The 20,210-nt window shown below is 30.4% G+C and overlaps 1 protein-coding gene across 1 annotated transcript; it reads right to left on the minus strand.

Moving 5' to 3' along the window:
- Positions 1-242: 242 nt before the first annotated feature.
- Positions 243-4,082, minus strand: LOC100818479 (protein RICE SALT SENSITIVE 3). The gene is made up of 7 exons (XM_003530605.4): positions 3,946-4,082; positions 3,173-3,223; positions 2,892-3,068; positions 2,507-2,591; positions 2,230-2,271; positions 850-906; positions 243-731 (listed from the first exon to the last, which is right to left on the minus strand). Exons 1-7 carry the CDS (start codon positions 4,080-4,082, stop codon positions 243-245), a joined length of 1,038 nt encoding a protein of 345 aa, XP_003530653.1.
- Between the last annotated feature and the right edge of the window lie 16,128 nt (positions 4,083-20,210).

A 20,210-nucleotide genomic window follows, 5' to 3' on the forward strand; every position in this document is an offset into this window, starting at 1 on the left:
TAGCACATGAATGTTTCAGTAGCTAAATGGTTAATTTCTTGTAGTAACGATAAAAGAATAAAAATTAAAACACCGATAAAACCAAGCTAGATTAAAAGTAGCTTCAGCTGATAACCCAAGGTGATTATCCTACATTCATAAAAATAAAGAAGCTAGCCATATATAGCAACTCACTACAATGTTGGGACTTAACTAATTAGGACTAATTTACAACCAACCGATTCCCATCTGACGTAATTAGCCTAATACCAAAATCCATTATTGGCTCCACTACCACTAATAACATTCTGATCTTGGTACCTATGGTGGTACCTTGACATGAAATTGCTACTCTCACCCACATCTAGTTCAGTCCAATGCACCACATCATCTAACTTTTTCTCTGCCACTTCATTTTGCAAACCCATAAACTCCAAGTCCCTTTGAGATGGAAACAAATGAGACTGTGTTGGTGGTGGTGGTGACTCCACTGAAGGCAGGTTAAAGAGTAGGGCCTCAAGGCTGTTTATTGAGTAATAATGGCCCCATTGGTCATGATATAATTCATTTGGGGCTTTAACATTATTATAATTGTCTTGGAAATGCCGTTGCTCTGAGGCACCATAGTCTTCCACCTTACAACATTGGTATGCAGAAAATGATGATGGGTGTGGTAAGAGCACGCCAGGGATGCTCTCAATGTAGCTGAACTTTTTTCTCAATAGAAATACGTAGTTTTGGTCTTCAATCACCTTGAGTGCCATGAACAAAAACCACAATTTACATTATTCGTGTGAGTGCAATTGTAAGTAGAATTTTGCTTTAATTATTTGAGTGTAGAGAGAGAGAGAGAGTGTGAGAGAGGGAAACCTTGTGAACTCCTCCTAATTGAATAACTCCTTCTCTTACTGCAATAAGGGCTATGGTCTGCAATTATACAATTGAATCAAACAAAGAAAGAAGATCATGTGTGAAAACTATTTTACACGGTGTTCTGTAAAAATTAACAAATAATGACTACATAATATTTTCTCTTTCTCTGTATGTAAAGGAATTTTATTTAATAAAATACGACAAAATTAATTACGTATAGAAATAAAAACGTAAGTAAAATTTACAACATAAATAAATACTTATACAGTATTATGAAAATATCAATTTGAGGTAAAATAATTAAATTAAATTAAGAAACCCAAATTGGTGTGTTGAATCCTTCAAATTGCACACTACCATTATTAGTCGGGTTGCTCTCCCAATTCACAGTCAACAGTGCGTACAATAGGAAAGTCTCCGCTCAGAACTCCCATGTAAGACAAATTAGTTTAATTGAACATATAGACAAAAATGAAAAATAAAAAGGAAGGAAAAGAAGAAAAAAACAAAAATAAATTTCATCTTGGTCGAAAAATTAGCATATTTTAAGGGGGGAAAGGCCTAACCAACCAGTACTTTAAATCATATCCACTGGTACTCATTCGATCACATCAGAGCCGTAACTCAAGCTATTTACCCATTTGGGTTTTAAAAAAATATAATTTTGACAGACTTAAATATTTGTTCCTCCATGTAAATATATATCAATTTCTAGCTAAATATATCACCTAAAATTTAAGTTTAAACCTAACTTAATTTTTCTTTAATTAATATGTGAAAATTAATTTCAACACACTCTTATATATATTACATCGAACATCTTAACAAAACTAACAAGATTGAATATATGTGAGTGTACATGATTCAATAATGACCTATGACTCCATAAACTTAACAATTATTAAAATAGACTATAATGTTTTAGAATTTAGTTTGATGTCTAATTTAATCTTAAAAATTATCTAGAATTAAGAGTTTTTTCCGTTTATCTATACTATTTTTCCTGTATTTTTAATCAATGTGAATTTTCAATACTATCATCAATTTTTTTATTTTTGTATATTTTTGTGATCTTTGTAATATCTAAACCTTTTATTTTTTTATTTTTAGCGTCAGGTCCCCTAGCCTGTTACAAAAATGCTTACATGGTTTCATCTAGTGTGCCATATAAGCATTTTTGCAACATGAAATTGCCACATGTCAATACTGATCAATTCACGTAAAAGTTTTTGTAACAAAAGGACAACATAAGAAAACTACTAATAGAGATGAATAATGAAAAGAACTATGCCAAAACATTATAAACCTGAACTTGAAACTACTACAACTCACAAATATATTTAATGAGATAATATTAGCTCATTCTGTCATACATACCTTTATACCAGACTGAAACTGGGCTTCCCAGGTCCTAGGGTACTGTAAAAGAACATGTATATATGTTATATAATGATATTAACATGTTTCTCATTTTCTTTTTGTAGTTATTAAGAATCATATGATACCACGCACTGTGTAGATGAAAATCTTTTCAGGGAACTTTTTCCATTAACATATAATCCTAATTTAAACGTTGAATACACTAGCAAGAATTTAACATTTTTTTAATGCTCACTGTGTAAGTACAAGCAAGATGCCACTTTTTACCCCTCACCAAATCTGCTGGATTGTTACATGATGACAAGAAGTTGATGTCTATCCACTTGTGACTCTGATCCTCGGCTACTTTCCCTATCAAGCTGGCCCATGTGAAATATATATGAGAAATGATATTTGTATAATAAAATATACAACTGACAGAAAAAGAGAAAATGAAAAGAAATTTGAATTTGAAACATAAGGAGGAGGAGACAGATAGATATAATATAATGTTGTATAGTGTTATACAAATTATACATTGTACGTGTATAGCATCTCAATATATATAACACTACCTCTTTGCTTTGAATCACAAATCTCAAAAGAACAAAAATTGAGGCATCATATGCCACTAAAAATTAATATGGGATATACTTTACTATTATAATTGATATGCATACCCTTCTCCATAGTTATAGATTTCATGTGACATCTTGAAGAAAAGCTCAGGTTGGAGCCCTTGGTAGGGCTGGCATTCATAGTTCCCATAAACTGATAAGGGAGGATAATCGCCTGAATTAATTTCAGGTGCTGATGAGGTAGCAAAGTTGCAGAAACCATCTTCCCAGACCAATATCCTGCATGCACGTACATATATATATAATTAAGTATTAAACCAAACACAATATAGTCCTGCATAAATTTAGCAATAAATTTTGCATGAAAATCAAGAAAATATTACCAGTTCCTTCTGTTTCCTCTGGATTTATCATTAGCCGCTTCACTTTCCCATCTACATATATCACGAAGATATATACAAGCATCAAAATTCAACATATTCACGCAAAATAACTTGGAAATCTGTTTGCATGTATATACTTAGGCAAGTATATATATGTGCCTAAATTGTCAAATTTATGGGTTTTTTTTTTTTTACTTCTTCAGAAATTATTGTTTACAAAGTTCGACACTATGTGATCCCCACCAATACTCATAAGTGACAGATTCAAGACCGTCAGTGAAGACAAATTATTTAAAAAAATAAAAATTAATAATAATCATTATCATGCATATGAAAACAAAGACCTAAATCTTGAAATTAATCTAGTCTTGTGAGCTGAAAAAGAAATGAAATGTTCAAATGAATAAAACCAAGTATCTAGTAAACTAAAAATAGAACAAAATGTAAAGATTAGGGAGTGCAAATTAGTCAATAAAAATCATAATTTGAAACTAACTAGTTCAAATTATAAAATTAGGGGGTGCAAAAGGAATTATTACAATGAATATATACTTGTATTTTTCTCAAAGTTAAAATCAGGAGGTGCATTTACATCCTTCAAATATATATGTGTCCATCCTATTAATTGTTTTTTTGTAAATTAAAATGTGTGGTTACATAACAAGTGGAAATTGATGGAAATCACATAATTCTGGATCATGTATATAATAATTCTCTTGAGATAGAGTATGTTAATTTTATTATTGTACATGCATATATTTTTGTCTCCTTACTTGGGTGGTGGATAGTTTCTTGGCACGATCCTCCAGAAGACTACATAGACCCATTGAGAATTTTGATGGATGCATAAGCTTCTGAGTGTTTGTTGAAGAAGATGTGTAACAGCTAATGGACTGAGATATTCTTCCATTAACTCATCAATCAAATACAAGTGCTATCTGATCCTTTCTCCTGCTAGCTCCCCCTTTTACTTGGTCATACTTATAGTACTACAAGGGCAACGGCAACATTATATCCTGCTTTATACATGCCAACCATGAATATCTCATGTTATTCCTCCCTCCCTGTTGCTGTGCAGTGAGAAAACATCACAGCCATGAACAATCACACATATATAAGTAAATGTAATACCACATTTTAATCTAAAATCTTAAAAGTTTAAGTTTATAAATTTTCTTTTGGTATTTTTTTTCTTAGGTTTATCTGATATGAGATTTCACCTTATACTTATATTTCAGCATCTCTTCTGCATATACTTTTTGGTGGGATCAAATTAATGAATCATACATATTTTTCAATTTACTCAATATTTTTGTTTCTCTTTGGGGCTATTTTAAAATATCCTCATCCATATTCACGAATCATATCTGTCAGTAGCAAAGACAGGAACGTTATTATTATTATATTACATTTGTGGTTGCAACAACAGTCATACGTAGCTTCATTTCTTTGAAGACTTGTATCTTCCTACCTAGCTATCTCGTGACCCCCCATGCAGTGTCTTTGATGATATAGTAACGGTTAGGTATTGGATTTATTTTTATTGATATATAATCTTTATCAAAAGAAATAAACTGTTAATATAAATATGGTGTTTTCTAATAAGACAAAATTTACATCCAGCTCTATAGGTGTTGTTGTCCAATTAAAATTAGAATTTTACATTGATAATATGCATAATTCTTTAATGCAGATTTTTTTCTTTCATATTAGTGAGAGGAAACTCTAATTATAATTGAAAAATAGTATATATAGCACCGATAGAACTGAAAGTTTTTTCCTTGCTAATATATATGATATATCATCATATTTTCAGAAGAAGCTAGGACATTACTAAATTACATTTGAGTGTATTTTAAAAATAAAAGAAAGTTATAACTAATCCATTGATGAGAATCTAAAATTGTCTAAATACAGGGACTTATGATCAGGAGTAGGATGAAACAGTCAGATGATATCTTCCCACAAATGATATTAGACATACTTAGCAAGACCTAAGTGGAGAAGGATGAAGGCCCAGAGACACTACCAAAGAATCTTAATTGTTACTGAAGGCCCAAACTAATTTGAAGACACATGCCAAATATGTTTTTTTCGTTATCATTTTGGTCCAAACTAATTTGAAGGCCATATCAAATAATTTTTTTTATTTCTATTTTTCATTTTCCTTTTAATTAAATAAAATTGGTGTCTTTTTAACTACACCTTAGATACACTGTATGTATTGAACTCATTTTTAATAAAGGGATTTTTGGCATTTTGTAAACATTTTGTGAGAGCTTCTCTCTGAGTTTCTTGTTGAACCAATCTCTGACTTATCAAGGTAATTCTTGTGACGTCTATCCTCTCTAGAAGCGGCATCCTCCAAATTCTGTGACATGTGTCAAGCAATCCGCTCCTAGTAAAGATCACATCACCCATCTATAAAAACTAGTGAAAATTCATCTATAAAATTAAGACAGTAGTTAATTGCTTCCTTACATCCAGGGGTTTTCTATGCTAACAAATTTGGTTCTATTTTTCTATCTTCTACATATAATTTTGCTTCCCATAATCCTTATTTTACTTTTACAATTTTTGGCACAAAGAGCAGGGGTTTTAGTTTGATGATTTCCAACCAAAAGAAAGATATAATGTAATACAAAATGTATAAATATAATTATTGCTATTGGAATTATTAGATAACTATGTAAGACAAAAGAGGTAAAAATAATAACTAAAACAAAGAAGTGTTTATGTAATTACATGAAATCTCAAAAAATATTATAATTTATTCTAGTTTTTGTCATATTAATTTTCTTATGTCATTTTTGTTATTTATTATGTTCTTATTAGTTTTTTTAATTATATTAATTTTTTATTATACTAGTTTTATCATAATAATTACATAAAATCTCAGAAAATGTTGTTATAATGACTAAAAAAAAGTAGTGTTCCAAACAAAGAAGTAGATGTGACCCATTTCATCCTAACCATCCCACCTCATGCATGCTAGCTTGTCAATCATGGGTCCCTTACGGGACTTTATAATAACTGTTTTGTAAACAAAAATATTTGAAAAAAATTAACTAAAAAATTAGTTAGCTAATTTATAGTTAGAAATTAATAACTGATATTGTAGGAGATTTCATATTAATTAGAGATATGATTAAAATAGTATATATAATAAGTAAAAGACAATTCTCATCTTATAAGTTGATTTGATAGGACTAAATTAAAATATATTGAAGTATAATTTTAAAATGATAAAATAAATAACAATAGTGTAATGATTAAGTAAACAGCGTAATTGAAAAAAAAACATTTTAAAAAAGAAATGAAATAAAATAAACCCGTATTAATTTTGTCACTATCAATATCCTAAAGCATAATATTAAATAATAAAATAAATACTGCCAATGTTGTAATGTAATGGTTAAAGCAAACAACTTAATATAAAATATTAAAAAAGGAGAAAGATAAAACAAAAAAAAAAGAGTAATAAAACCTCACGTTTATGAAAAAAATGGTTAAAAACAATCTCGATTAATAAGATTAAACCAGTTGAAACTAGTAAATAAAGTTAAAAGCGAGATGAAAAAGTGGTTACCAAACATAGTCATTGGGGTACTGATTTTTAGTTATAAGTTTAAAAATTTTCAAAAACTGCAACCAATTTTTAGTATTTTTTTTCTTCTAACTTTTTGTTTAAGAATAACCTCAATCCAAAAGTTTTCTATTTTGTTAAAATTAGTTTAAGGATGTGTATTGTGATAATGGCAAGGACGACAACAATGATGTAATGATATAATAATGGTTGACAATGATTGATATGTTTATGGTGGTGTGACAATATTGATGGTGATAATAATAAGGATGATGATAGAGATTATAACAATGATATTAGTAGTGGTAGTAATGATAATTGACAATGTTATTATCAAATATAGAACAAGAGTGGGTATTTTTTTAAAAAAAATTAAAAATCAAGTTGACGAATCTTTTCTTTTTTGTTCTGAAAATAAAAATAGAAGTACTTTATTTTAGAAATTATATTTAAAAACAAAAAACCAGACACCAATAACCATCTCAAACGAATTTTAGTCAAACTAGCTTAAAAGTTATTCTTATTAGTTATTCAAAGTGACTCACAAACTACTATAATGATTTAATTAATTAATTGATTTGTAGAAAGTACACTTTACACCAAATATACAAAAAGTACACGTGTCATGTTTTTAAAGAAACGGCAACTATTTAATTACTTGCATTTGGCAGGAACCAAAAGATAACTATAACCAATTAAAAACATTCATCTTTTTGTGATTTCCTTCTTCCCATAGTTAAAGCATTTTCCATAGAAATATTATTTGAAATATATAGTTTACATGCTTTATGGATTTGGGTGAAATCAGAATAATCTTAATTATCTTCACATTTGATTGAAGGAAGTTTGAGTTGGATTAATACAAATGTTGATAGCTATTATTGTTTTGGAATATTCTACATGTACCATTTTTATTTAGAGAGATAGAACCAAAAGAAAATATAAGAGACATGTCATGTGGTAGCATGCATAAGGTTATGATTATTAGGCCACAGTCCAAACTGAAGATGTGCTGCACTGTGCTATTCCCCTCTTCAATTTTCCCGTCCTTTGTAATAAACGCAGCAGCCAGCATGCATGAGTGAAGTAGGAAAAAGAAGGGAGACGTACTTGTACTAGCAGCCAAAGGGGGATGCACCAAGTAGTAATTTTAATATCTCTATGCAACTTAAAGGAGTAGAGAAACATGCATGATGCATATATATGTGCTTGTATGAGAGGACACTCACCAACCATTCTTGTCGGGAGAAGAAATTAAGAAACCAAGGGACACAAGCATCTTCAGTCTGAATCTGATCAATTCCCCCTCCTTCCCCTAGCTAGCCATGTGATTAATTATCACGTGATTTTATCAACATGTGTTGCATGCTACAACCCTATTAATTGGAAAAACCTGCACCAATCCACCCAACAACTTCACCGTAAGTGTAGCTAATTAATTAATTAGCCTTGGTTCTCCACGGAATCAATAGATAGATGAATTGACGTGGAATTATTTTTGTTTAGGAAGCATAATGTGATATAATTAATGTCTAAAATTTAAGACACATAAACATTACATGACATACAAATAAAAAGATTCTAATGAAATGAAATGAGTAATATAAAATAAAATATAAATTGATGGTATATTCATACTTTTTTAATCAATCTTTTATATTTTTTCAAGTGTATAAGTTGTGTAAAGATGATAGGTTAAGTGTTCAAACCAGTAAAAAATAATTGAAAAATATTAGAAACACACTCTTTTGAATAAATGTTTATTGATTGGATGAAATTTATTCAAAATGATAAAAAAAATTTAAGTTTTACATCATATTTAATATTTCTCTTTCTTGATTTTATAATTTTTAACAAATTTTAATCAATTAAAGAGAATGTGTTTAAGAGAGTGTGTCAAAGAGTACATTTCCAGCACTCCTCAAAATGATTTTTAAATTAAACATCTAAAAAAAAGTGTCCAACAAGTATTGGTATTGAAGACATATATGATACGACAACATTTCAAACAATAAAGGTACATGTGTTTCATAAGTTCTAGTTTAATCAAAAGTTGAGTTTGAATTTTAAGTATATAATTACATTAAAAAAAGAAAATTTCTACTACTCCTAATGGTCTAATTTAACTTAAATATAATTATCTTTAATAGATAAGATCTGCCGTGTATACCAAAATTATTAATCATCTTTCTTAATCATTCCTATGGTTGGTTATTACATCATTCTCTTGACACATGTTAGTCTGAAATTTATCTCAGCTATTGCTACTGATCTAATTTTTGTCATTGCTTTGGATATAAGTATGCATGGCAACAGGACGGATCAGGGATGAGTTTTGCTTATCCCACCCCGACTCCCATTTCCCCCACCCCACCTTCGAAATCTGACAAGAATGTAGATTTACCCCATTGTTATGCCTAATGGATTGGTAGTTGTGTCACTTTATGTTATTCCAAGTTGTGATAGTTTTCAACTTTGTTATTTTGGAATTACGGAAACTGCCAATAATATGAGAAATGCCAGCCATAGATGTAGTTGTGCTGCAAAATATTGGATTCTATTGCTTTAACATGTGTCTGGACGTGGGGAAAAAAGGGAAAGAAAATAGTAAAGACACTATGATAGATAAAATAATAATTTTTATATTGGTTTAATTACATTTTTTTTATTTTAATACAATTAATTCGTAATTTTAGTCTCTTAATTTTTATAAGAAAGTATAATATTTCTTACAATTATTTCATTTTTTATATAGAAAGTATAATATGTTATCATATGTTTCTAAATTTTTAATAAAAAAATAAAATAGGATAAGTCGACTTTTTTTTATCAGCCACTAAAGTATATAATAATATAAGGATACAAGGAATATTCCAACCCATATACAAAATTACAATCATTGTTACAAAACTAATTTCAGCTCAAAAAAGCCTTGACACACACATAATATAACTTAAACAAGGATCCCATAAAGACATAAACTCCATCTTACAAATTGTTGTAATAAGGGATGGACAAAATTGATGAGCTGAACAAAACTAAAACAATAGTTTGGGGGAACTTATTTATGTTATAGTTCAGGTGAACTGAATTGAATTGTGTAACAATTCGGGTGAACTAGTCTAAATTGAACTATTTTGAACTACTCCAAACTATCTTGAATTGTTTGAATTGTTGTAAACTACCTGAATTGCTCTCGAAATATTCTCAATAAGCATATTATTTTGAAGCAAAATTTTCACATTTTTTAATCTCATATGTTACCTATCATTTCAGTTTTGGAGCAATTCAATTTTTTAAAACTGAACTATGAAAAAGTTCAATTCATTTTTTTGTTTAAATAGTTCAATTTTTGTGAACATAGTTCAGTTCAATTGACACCAATTTCGTTTAGCTTATTTTTTTTAACAATTTATACTTGTACAACAAACACTACTACACATGTAAGCTTTAGCAACATTTTTTTGCCTAACACTTGATAAAAATATTACTAAAACCTTTTAACAACATTTAAAAAATATCGTCAAATATAAATAAATATTACTAATATATTTTCGCGACATTTTATAAAACGTACCCCATGTCGCAACATTTATTCGTTTAGTGATGTTGTGTTACTGGTCAACGTGTGAATTTACTGTATGGTTGCAATTAACATTCGTTTGGGCCATGCCACGTGTTTCTATTAATGTGTTAGGCCATCAACTCTTCAAAGTCAGTTTTAAGCAACTTGAATTTGTGTTTATCTTTGGTAGGTTTAGAAAGTCAGTTTTAAGCAACCTGAATCTATGTTTATTTGTGTTTATCTATGGTGGGTTTAAAAATTCACCTGAGTGAATAGACTTCACTCCAAAACTTCAATTCCTTTCTCAATGTACTAACTCTCTTTACAACATAATAAAAATCCAACTAAATTCCTAAAACTATCTAGACAAAAGTTAAATCCTTAAAGAAGATAATTCCTAACTAAAAGGGAACTAAACAAGTAATAAGTAAAAAAAAGTGTGATAACTGTTGTAGAAATTAAGTGCAATTGTAAGTATACATAACAATTATCACCTAGTCATTGTTAGCACCTGTTCCAAATGGATGAAGAGAACTTACATGTGAAAAACAAATGATTCATTGTTTCTTCACCTTGTAGGCAAAATAGGCAATTGTAATTCCCTCCTATTAGTTGTACCTTTCTACTTTTTAGATTGGCCTTTTTGTTTGAAGTTTATTAATTATGATCCTCCTAGAAAATGCAACTAGGTATTGCATCTTTCCACATTCTTCAGTGCACCTTGTCCAATTCCATACAGAATTGTTGTTGTAACATCAAACTATAAGCATCCTTTACAACATAACTCCTTAATCAATTGCTTTTCCATCTCCACAAAACTTTCTCACACTGACAGAATTATGCCTCATATAACTCGGCCTTAAAGGATTCCACCATTAGTTTCACTACTAAAAAATGTCATTTAGAGACCGACAAAATATTGCAACACTTAGTCGCTATTTATAGCAAAAACCAAAAGGATATGGTCCCAAAAACCCAAGTCACTACACTCTTCATGACCTAACTTTGTGTTGGTCACTGTGTCACGAACAATATATTTAGTTGCTAATAAAAACTGCTCAGTCATTGATAATCCGATCACTTTTATTGCCAAGGGACTAACTCAATCACTGAAACTGTTGTCTCTAATTTGGTCGCTGAAGTTTATTTAAAATGATTTAAAAAATATTAAAAATGTTGTTGGTTGTGGTTTTGGTGGCTGTTCAACATCTTGCAAATAACAACACTTTTAATATGCTATGATACCAACATTGTAGACAATGTTAAACACTTCCAACCCATGGTTCACAATTTTACAATGCAATTGCATTGTCAACCTATAAAACACAACATCATCAAGTAATGTTAAAAGCAGGGACTCTATGCCATAATTGATTTATACACCCCTCTAGCTCCACACAACTTACCACCTAAAACACCACCTCATGATCATTAACTCATGAATAATTATCAACAAGTGTATTCTATGGAAAATAGTTGCTTTTTGGCATGTTTTGGAACACAAGTATCCATCACCAACTCTCCCACATTTAGCATACATATCCAAGAGGGCATTACTAAAAAACACATTTTTTTATAGCTCCACCTTGAGCATGACGAAATGCAATTGTTGCCCAAGCTAGAACTTGCCAGTACAGGCAATACTCTTGAGAATGCTTCCCAAAGTGTAACTGTCAAATGTGAGCATAGACCTTCTCATGGCTCTAAGGAGTTTCCATTGGCATCTAGTTTACCAGAGTTAACATATGCAAAAATTATGGTGTCCCAAGACAATGTTTTTGTGGGAAATTTTGTGAAACACTTGGTGAGCCGAGGTTAATTCTATGCATTTTGTGCAATAAGTTACGGGGTTGTTGGAAGTGTAAAGGTTTGCTATGGAACATATCTTGATGGCTTGGCAATGGGTTACTTTGAGGCCAAGCAAAGTGAGGGAGTGCAACCTCTTCATTCATGAGCATTTCAAAGAGATAATAGTGTGATTTTTAAATATACAAGACTTTGTGCTAAAAAATTTTGTGTTCCAAAGTTTTATGTTAATTTCACATAACCCACTCGTGCAATAACTCAAAAAGGGATCCTTTAGTTTTATGTATGTGATTTTTAAAATTTTGTGTCCATCTTTCTTTGTGAATATACAAAAATTTTAATATAGTCTTAACTCTATTATTTAATATGTTTAAATAAAATTTTTGGTCCCTCATAAAAAAAATTGTCCATTTTCAATTTGACAAAATTTAGACTACTAATTTTAATCCCTTTAAGTTTTTTTGATCATTTTTAATTTCTCATTTATTTTTATTTCTCAAAATTAGTCTCAATTATAAAATAAAGGAAGAACTAAAAATGGGTAAATATTTTTAAAGGGTATTAAATTAGTCAACTAAAATTCATTAGGTACTAAAAATGAACAAACTCTTTAACAATGGACAAAAGTTCAAAATTTGAAACCGTTAAGGGTAAAAAACATATTAAGCCCATATTTAATTACTAAAAAAAGAGAGAAAGACGCAACTTTTACAAAAGAGGATCCTTTTCTGCAACAACCCACCATTCATACAGCCCTAAAAAAATATATACTAAAGAGCTTTGAAGGATACCAAGGGGTTGGTCTTGGTAGGGACGAGCTTTGTCTAATAAATACATCAAATATTTTGTAATATCTTAAAACTATAGTATACTCTATCCTATAAAAATATATAAGAAAAATAATTAGTTTTATATTAATTAAGAAAAACAATTAACATTATATAATTTTCCTATTCTCCTAAAAAATATTTTTTTTCTAAAATATCCTTAATTAGAATTCAATATCATGAATGAAAAAAGTCACTCAAAACAGAATTATTATTAAATAAAGAGTATTTTAAGAAAGGTATAATTAAATAGAATAAAATAGTTAAATTTGTTTATGTTTAAGTCTACCTTATATCATATATGACATTTTTGTTTTTGTTTTTGTTTTTATAAAATATAATGAGAGTATTTATACCCCCAAACTTTACAATGAAGGAAGGACCTTAGCAATATTGACAAGGTAAGGCATGTAATGTAAACAATCTTCTACACAATATTTTTTTGGATCATATGAATTAAACACAATATTAAAAGATTTACAATATTTATATATCTTCAATCAAATCAATTTAACTAGACCTCTTGGTTTCTACGCAATAATTTGAACACATGCCACTTGAATGTGCATACTAGTAGTCTCATGTAGGAACGAACTCACCACAAATTTTTTTCCAATAAATTATAGAATTATGTTTTATTCTAAATTCCAAAAGTACTGAGAGACAAAAAAAAAAGGCAAAAAATGTATAGGCTGAAATAAAAGAACAGAAAGTGGGACACAACATGGGCTCAGTGAAAGTCCCTCTCTTCATTATTCAACTGGGTGTTACTTGGGGCACCCAGCACCCTAGGTGAAAGGGCAAAAATACTTTTCACCCTAATAATATAAATTGGACTACAGTGTTGTCCGTACGCCACTTTTCCTTCCTCTTCCTCCTCCTCTCACCGTATACTCTTTCCTCTTCGTCTTATATGCCGCTTTTCCGTCCTCTTCCTCTCATTGTATACTCCTTCCTCCCCTACCGTGCTCTCGTTCATTGTATTCCTCTTCATTCTCCTTGTGGTTGATTGTTCTCCTTGATGCACCTTGATTGTGGTTGTTGCTGTTGGTGGTTCGTGGTTGTTTGCCTTCCTAGCAGTTCTTCTTCTTCTTCGTTGGGTCATCTTCTTCGAGGTAAGTGGTTCGTTCCCTCTCAAGTCATTTTTGTTGAAGTCTTATGATTATTTCCTATATTGATGTTGTTGAATGATTGTATTGTTTTATGTTATTGGGTTGAATGGTTTTTGTTGTTGTTCTCCGTATGAAGCGCTATCGGAAAACATGACGTTTTGTCGAAAAAAATCCATACGGATTGACGATCCATATGGGTCATACAGATTACCAATCCATTTTTTATATTTTTTTTTAAAATTATTTAGTGTTGTGACCATATGGATCTGTGATCCGAATGGTATTCTTTATATTTTTTTATTAATTCAAAATAATAAACTGGAAATTATGTTTAAAAATCTTATTTTTGTTCCTATTTTTTTTAAAAAAATTGTGAGTGATTTTTAAAAAAAAATTAATTGTTGTTATGTATGGTAAAAAAAATTAGTTATTTACTAAAATTTATTTAATGTTGTGGCCATACGGATCCGTGATTTGTATGATTCATACGAATTATCAATCCGTATGAACCACTAATCCGTATGGTATTTTTTTTAAAAAAAAATTATTAATTCAAAATAATAAACTGGAAATTATGTTCTAAATTTTTTTTTGTTGCTATTTTTTTAAAAAAATAATTTTTTTTAGTTGTTTTTATGTATGGTAAAAAAAGTTAGTTATTTATTAAAATTTATTTAGTGTTGTGGCCATACGAATCCGTATGGTTCATACAAATTGTCAGTCCATATGAATCATACGGATTAGTGATTCGTATGGTATTTTTTTAAAAAAAATTATTAATTCAAAAGAATAAACTAGACATTATGTTTAAAAAAATATTTTTGTTGCTATTTTTTTAAAAAAAATTGTGAGTTATTTTCAAAAAAATTTTAATTATTGTTATTATGGTAAAAAATTATTTATTTATGAAAATTTAATTAGTGTTGTTGCCATACAGATCAATGATCTGTATGGTTTATATGAACTGTCAATCCGTATGAACTATACAGATTGTCAAATCCGTATGAACCATACGGATCCCTGATCCGTATGATTTTTTTTTAATTTTTTATTAATTCAAAATAATAAACTGGAGTTTGTGTTAAAAACAATTTTTGTTGCTGTATGGTATTTTTATAAAATCTTTTATTAATTCAAAATAATAAATTGGAAATTATGTTTAAAAATTTTATTTTTGTTGCTATTTTTTTTAAAAAAAATTGTGAGTTATTTTTTAAAAAAATTAATTGTTGTTATGTATGATAAAAAAGTTTAATTATTTATTAAAATTTAATTAGTGTTGTTGCCATACGGATCAATGATCCCTATGGTATATTTAGTATAGTTATTTTTTAGTGTATTGTAATAATTTGTGAAATTTAATAATGTATTGAAATTTTATTATGTATGGACTTATTTGGTAAGTCTTCTAATTTATATTACTCCAGTGATAATTTTTCTTATTTATATGTTAGTCTTCCTTTTTATATTATTTGGTTAGTTTTGTTTATTTAGTTATCTATGATAATATAAGATTAGATTAGCTTAGATTAGATTTCCAAAATTAAGACTAAGATTAGATTAGATAAGATTTCCAAAACTAACACTATATTTAAATTAATTAAAATTTGTTAGTTATAAAAATAATTCAATCAAAACTTATAAATAATTTAAATTTATTATACAAAATATCGAAACAAATATTTTAATTGTATAACAAATTTGTAAGTTATAAAAAATTATTGAAATAAAATATTAAAATATATTCATTTTGGTAGTTTTATTACTTAAAAAAATTTACTTTTAATACTTTTAAAATAATTTAAATTTTGTTAGTTAGTTTAAAAATTACTGAAAATAATTTTATTTTATTACTTTTAAAAAAATTTGAAACAACCATTTAAAATAATTTAAATTAGTTAGTTAGTTTAAAACAATTGTTGAAAACAAAATTTAAAATATATTAAAATTTAAAAATGATTGAATGAAAAATTCAAAATACTTTTACATTTTTAGTTATTAAAAATGATTTAAGAAAATATTCAAAATAATTAAACATTTTAAAAAATGATTGAATATAAAATAACACGATAATTTTAATGATATTATGTAGATAATGGTTAAAACTAGAGGTCTTGGTCGTGCTTTAGACCCAGCAATAGGAAAAACCCTAGGGAGGAGACAAGGGAGTGATGATGAAAATGATGTGTTGGATCAAGTGACCTCAGAATAATTAAGAAGAGGGGTTGAATTAATTATTCTTAAACATTTACTAATTGAAAATTTACTCTTCTAAGACTTTTACTTATGTTGTTAAGAGAATAAGGAGTAGAAGAGAAACTTAACCAAAAGTAAAAGCAGAAATTAAAATGCACAGCGGAAAGTAAAAGAGTATGGAAGAAGGAGACAAACACACATGAGTTTTTATACTGGTTCGACAACAACTTGTGCCTACATCCAGTCCCCAAGCGACCTGCGGTCCTTGAGATTTCTTTCAACCTTCTAAAAATTTTTTTACAAGCAAAGATCCACAAAAGATGTATCCTCCCTTGTTCTCTTTGAACCTAGTGGATGTACCCTCCACTAGAACTAATCCACAAGAGATGTACCCTCTCTTGTTCTCAGTCAACAACCCAAGTAGATGTACCCTCTACTTGTACCACAAAGGATGTACCCTCCAATGTGTTAAGACAAATATCTCAGGCGGTTAAACCTTTGATACTTTGTGAATGGGGATACAAAAGAATTCTCAGGCGGTTAGTCCTTTGAAAACTTTTGTATAAGGGAAAGGGAAGAATCAAAAGAATTCTCAGACTGTGTCGTTTTGAATTCTTTGACAAGGGAGAAGGGAGACACAAAAGAATTCAGGCGGTTAGTCATTTGTTCTTTTGGAAAAGGGAGAAGAGAGACACCAAAAGAATTCAGGCGGTTAGTCCTTGGCGAATTCTTTTTGGCAAAGGGAGAAGAGATGAAAAGAATGAATAGCACAAGTTTTCAAGGTTTAGAAAACCAGAAAACTTTGGAAAGCTTTTGGCACAAAGAAGAAGAAGAAGTTCAAAGAGATTCAAGGCTTGTAAAGGATTGTATAAGATTGATTGGATTGATTAAAAATGCAAAACAAAGTCGTGCTTTTATAGACTCTTCATGTCTGGACAAGAGGACCATTTAAAAGAGTTATGACTTTTAGAAAAACTTAAAACCAATTTGAAATAGTCAAAAACCATTTGAAGAGTTACATCTTTTGATTTATTCAGAAACAATCACTGATAATCAATTACCAAATCAGTGTAATCGATTACACAAAGCTTTTATGTGAAAGGATGTGACTCTTCACATTTGAATTTGAATTTCAACGTTCAAAGGCACTGGTAATCGATTACCAAAACATTGTAATCGATTACAACTTTTTTGAAATCAATTGGAACGTTGTAAATTCATTTGAAAACTTTTTCAAATTCATTTTGCTACTGGTAGTTGATTACAACAATCTGGTAATCGATTACCAGAGAGTAAAAACTCTTTGGTAAACATGTTTTGAGAAATATCCATGTGCTACTCAGTTTTTGAAAAAACCTTTTCATACTTATCTTGATTAAGTCTTCTCTTGATTCTTGAATCTTGAATCTTGATTAAGTCTTCTCTTGAATCTTGAATCTTGAATCTTGAGTCTTGAATCTTGATCTTGATCCTTGAAATCAACTTTCCTCTTGAATCTTGAAGTGTTGAAGTGTTCTTGATTCTATCTTGAACATCTTGAACTCATTCTTTGATTGACCTTTGAGCTTTTTGTCATCACCTTTGTTATCATCAAAACATCTTTGAATCAATCTTGATTCATCATGAAGTTTTGCTTCTACATGATGCCCCCTAGAGGCAAAGACCTACCGCATCTACTCGCAGGAAGCAACAGCAAGAGCGTGTTCTTGAGGATCCTCTTGCGACTGTAGAGGAATTGCACAACAAGGAATGACAACAAGAAGCACCTGTTGAGGATCCTCCTATTGATGTTGAGGGTTTTCCAGGCGGACCCCATGATACACTAGTTCTAAGAGATTATGAAAATCACATTGCTCCCAGAATCTGGAATGGAGAGGTTTTGTATTTGTGTAAAAAAAAACATGTAATTTACAACTTAATAATGTTTTTACATGGTCAATATTAATATTTGCAGGAACATCCTGAGTTGAAGCTATCTTCTCATGGAAGAAAGATGGCTAAGTTCAGGAGGTATGCTCTAGAGATTGAAGGCCTTGTGGTTGCCAGTGGACTAAGTCCTTTGATCACTTGTTCCCTAAATACGGGCGATCGGAGACTAATGTATGCTTTTATGGAACGCTAGCATAAGGAAACTAGTAGTTTCCATTTGCCCATCGAAGAGGTGACTATCACCTTGGATGACGTCACATCGTTGCTACATCTGCTTATTGTAGGGGCATTCCACAGCTTCGAGCAATTTTATGTCGACGACGCTATCAATATGCTGGTGGAATTACTCGAGGTCAACGCCACAGAGGCGAGAGCTGAGACGATTCAATATCATGACTCTTATGTTCGACTATCGTGGCTGCGCGACGTGTATCAGATGAAAATCGAGGTATGTCACTAGATTGTAGCGGCACTGGCGTATTTATTACATCTGCTTGGATGCATACTCTTTGCTAACAAGAGTGCCACACATGTGCATGTAACATTCTTGGATGCACTGCGTGACTTGACGTAAAGTGAGAGTTACGCTTGGGGCGCTGCTGCACTTGTGCACATGTATGATACTTTAAATGAGGCGTCAAAGAGCACGGCGAGACAACTTGCAGGATATATCACTCTGTTACAGGTTAGTTAAGATGTTACAATTTTTTTTCATTGGAGTTGAATATTACATGTTGTCACGTATTTTAATGAATATGATTGCAAAATATATTTAGTGTTGAATTTACGAGCATTTTCTGTCTGTTGGTTCCGTCGTACCTGCCAATGATTATGATGAGAGGAGACCGCGTGCATGTGGATGGACCTCTGGCAAGGCACTGCCAATTTCTACGTATCGCAGGCGTCTAGACAAACTGACCCATGATGTGGTGTGCTGGATTCCATATGGTGACCACCGTTCATTTAGAGAATTTGAGGTCATCTCATTATTTTCTGGTCATCTCAGATGGGGTCCCTTGATGGTCATTCATCGACCGAAGAAGGTTGTACGACAGTTTGGATACATCCAGACTATTCTGCCATATTCTGCTGCATCTTCGCTCTCTGTTGAAGAAATCGATGATAGATGGATACAGTTCAGTGATTAAATTGCACCTGTAGGAAAAATCTGTGTAGTGTCTGGCCACTGTTCGCCAGATTACATGGATTAGTTCTACATGATTTTGCACCTATTCATGAGTACAACACAGGAAGGGGATCCTCCTAGAGTTCCGCCAGTTTAGCAATATGACACATTTGTTGAACCAGATGTGTATCAGCAACCGATGGCGGCAGCGGCACCTGATGAGGCAGACATCGATGTGCATCATTTTCGACGTGCAATGGTAATATTTTTTTTTGTATTTGTGTTTAATGTTTTATTTTGTATTTTATTACTAACAATTGTTATGTTTGTTTTTTCACTTACTAGGAACAGAAGTGTATGTTGTTGCTTAAGAATGTCTAGGCATCACAAGAAACTACATTAGCCAACCAACTGTAGGTCACAGATCGAGGCGTAGGCGGCGTACGGACGGTCATTGAAATTGTTTTATTTTTGCCTTATATATGTCAATTATAATTTTTTGTATAATTTATTTATTTGGTACATTTATTTATTGACAGTAACATTTGGTTATTTATTTGGTACATTTTTATTTTTTGGATAATTTATTTATTTGGTTCATTTATGTATGGACACATTTTTTATTATGCGATATAAATTTTTGTCATTCATTTATCGTTAATTAGCCGTTAATGATGCGTTAAGAAATAAATTAATTCGTGCAACAAAAATAAAGCACGTATAGTCATAAATCGTTGTCAAAGTTGACAACACAATGTCAAACAGTCAGACCATTGTGAACTCCAGATTAGCTTTTATTTTTTTGAATGGATCGATTATTCACAATGAAACTGATGTTTATTCCAAAGTTCCACTCTAATACCCATTCAAGTACCTAAGGATTGTGGTTTT

This window comes from Glycine max, chromosome 8 (assembly GCF_000004515.6).
Source record: "Glycine max cultivar Williams 82 chromosome 8, Glycine_max_v4.0, whole genome shotgun sequence".
NCBI classification, from domain to species: Eukaryota; Viridiplantae; Streptophyta; class Magnoliopsida; order Fabales; family Fabaceae; genus Glycine; species Glycine max.

Excerpts from the sequence above, each read along its gene's own strand:
- LOC100818479 (XM_003530605.4), bottom strand. The coding sequence starts at position 4,082 with ATGGAAGAATATCTCAGTCCATTAGCTGTTACACATCTTCTTCAACAA. Across the intron at positions 907-2,229 it reads AGTTTCAGTCTGGTATAAAG|ACCATAGCCCTTATTGCAGT; the intron begins GTATGTATGACA and ends GTATAATTGCAG. Across the intron at positions 732-849 it reads AATTAGGAGGAGTTCACAAG|GTGATTGAAGACCAAAACTA; the intron begins GTTTCCCTCTCT and ends ATGGCACTCAAG.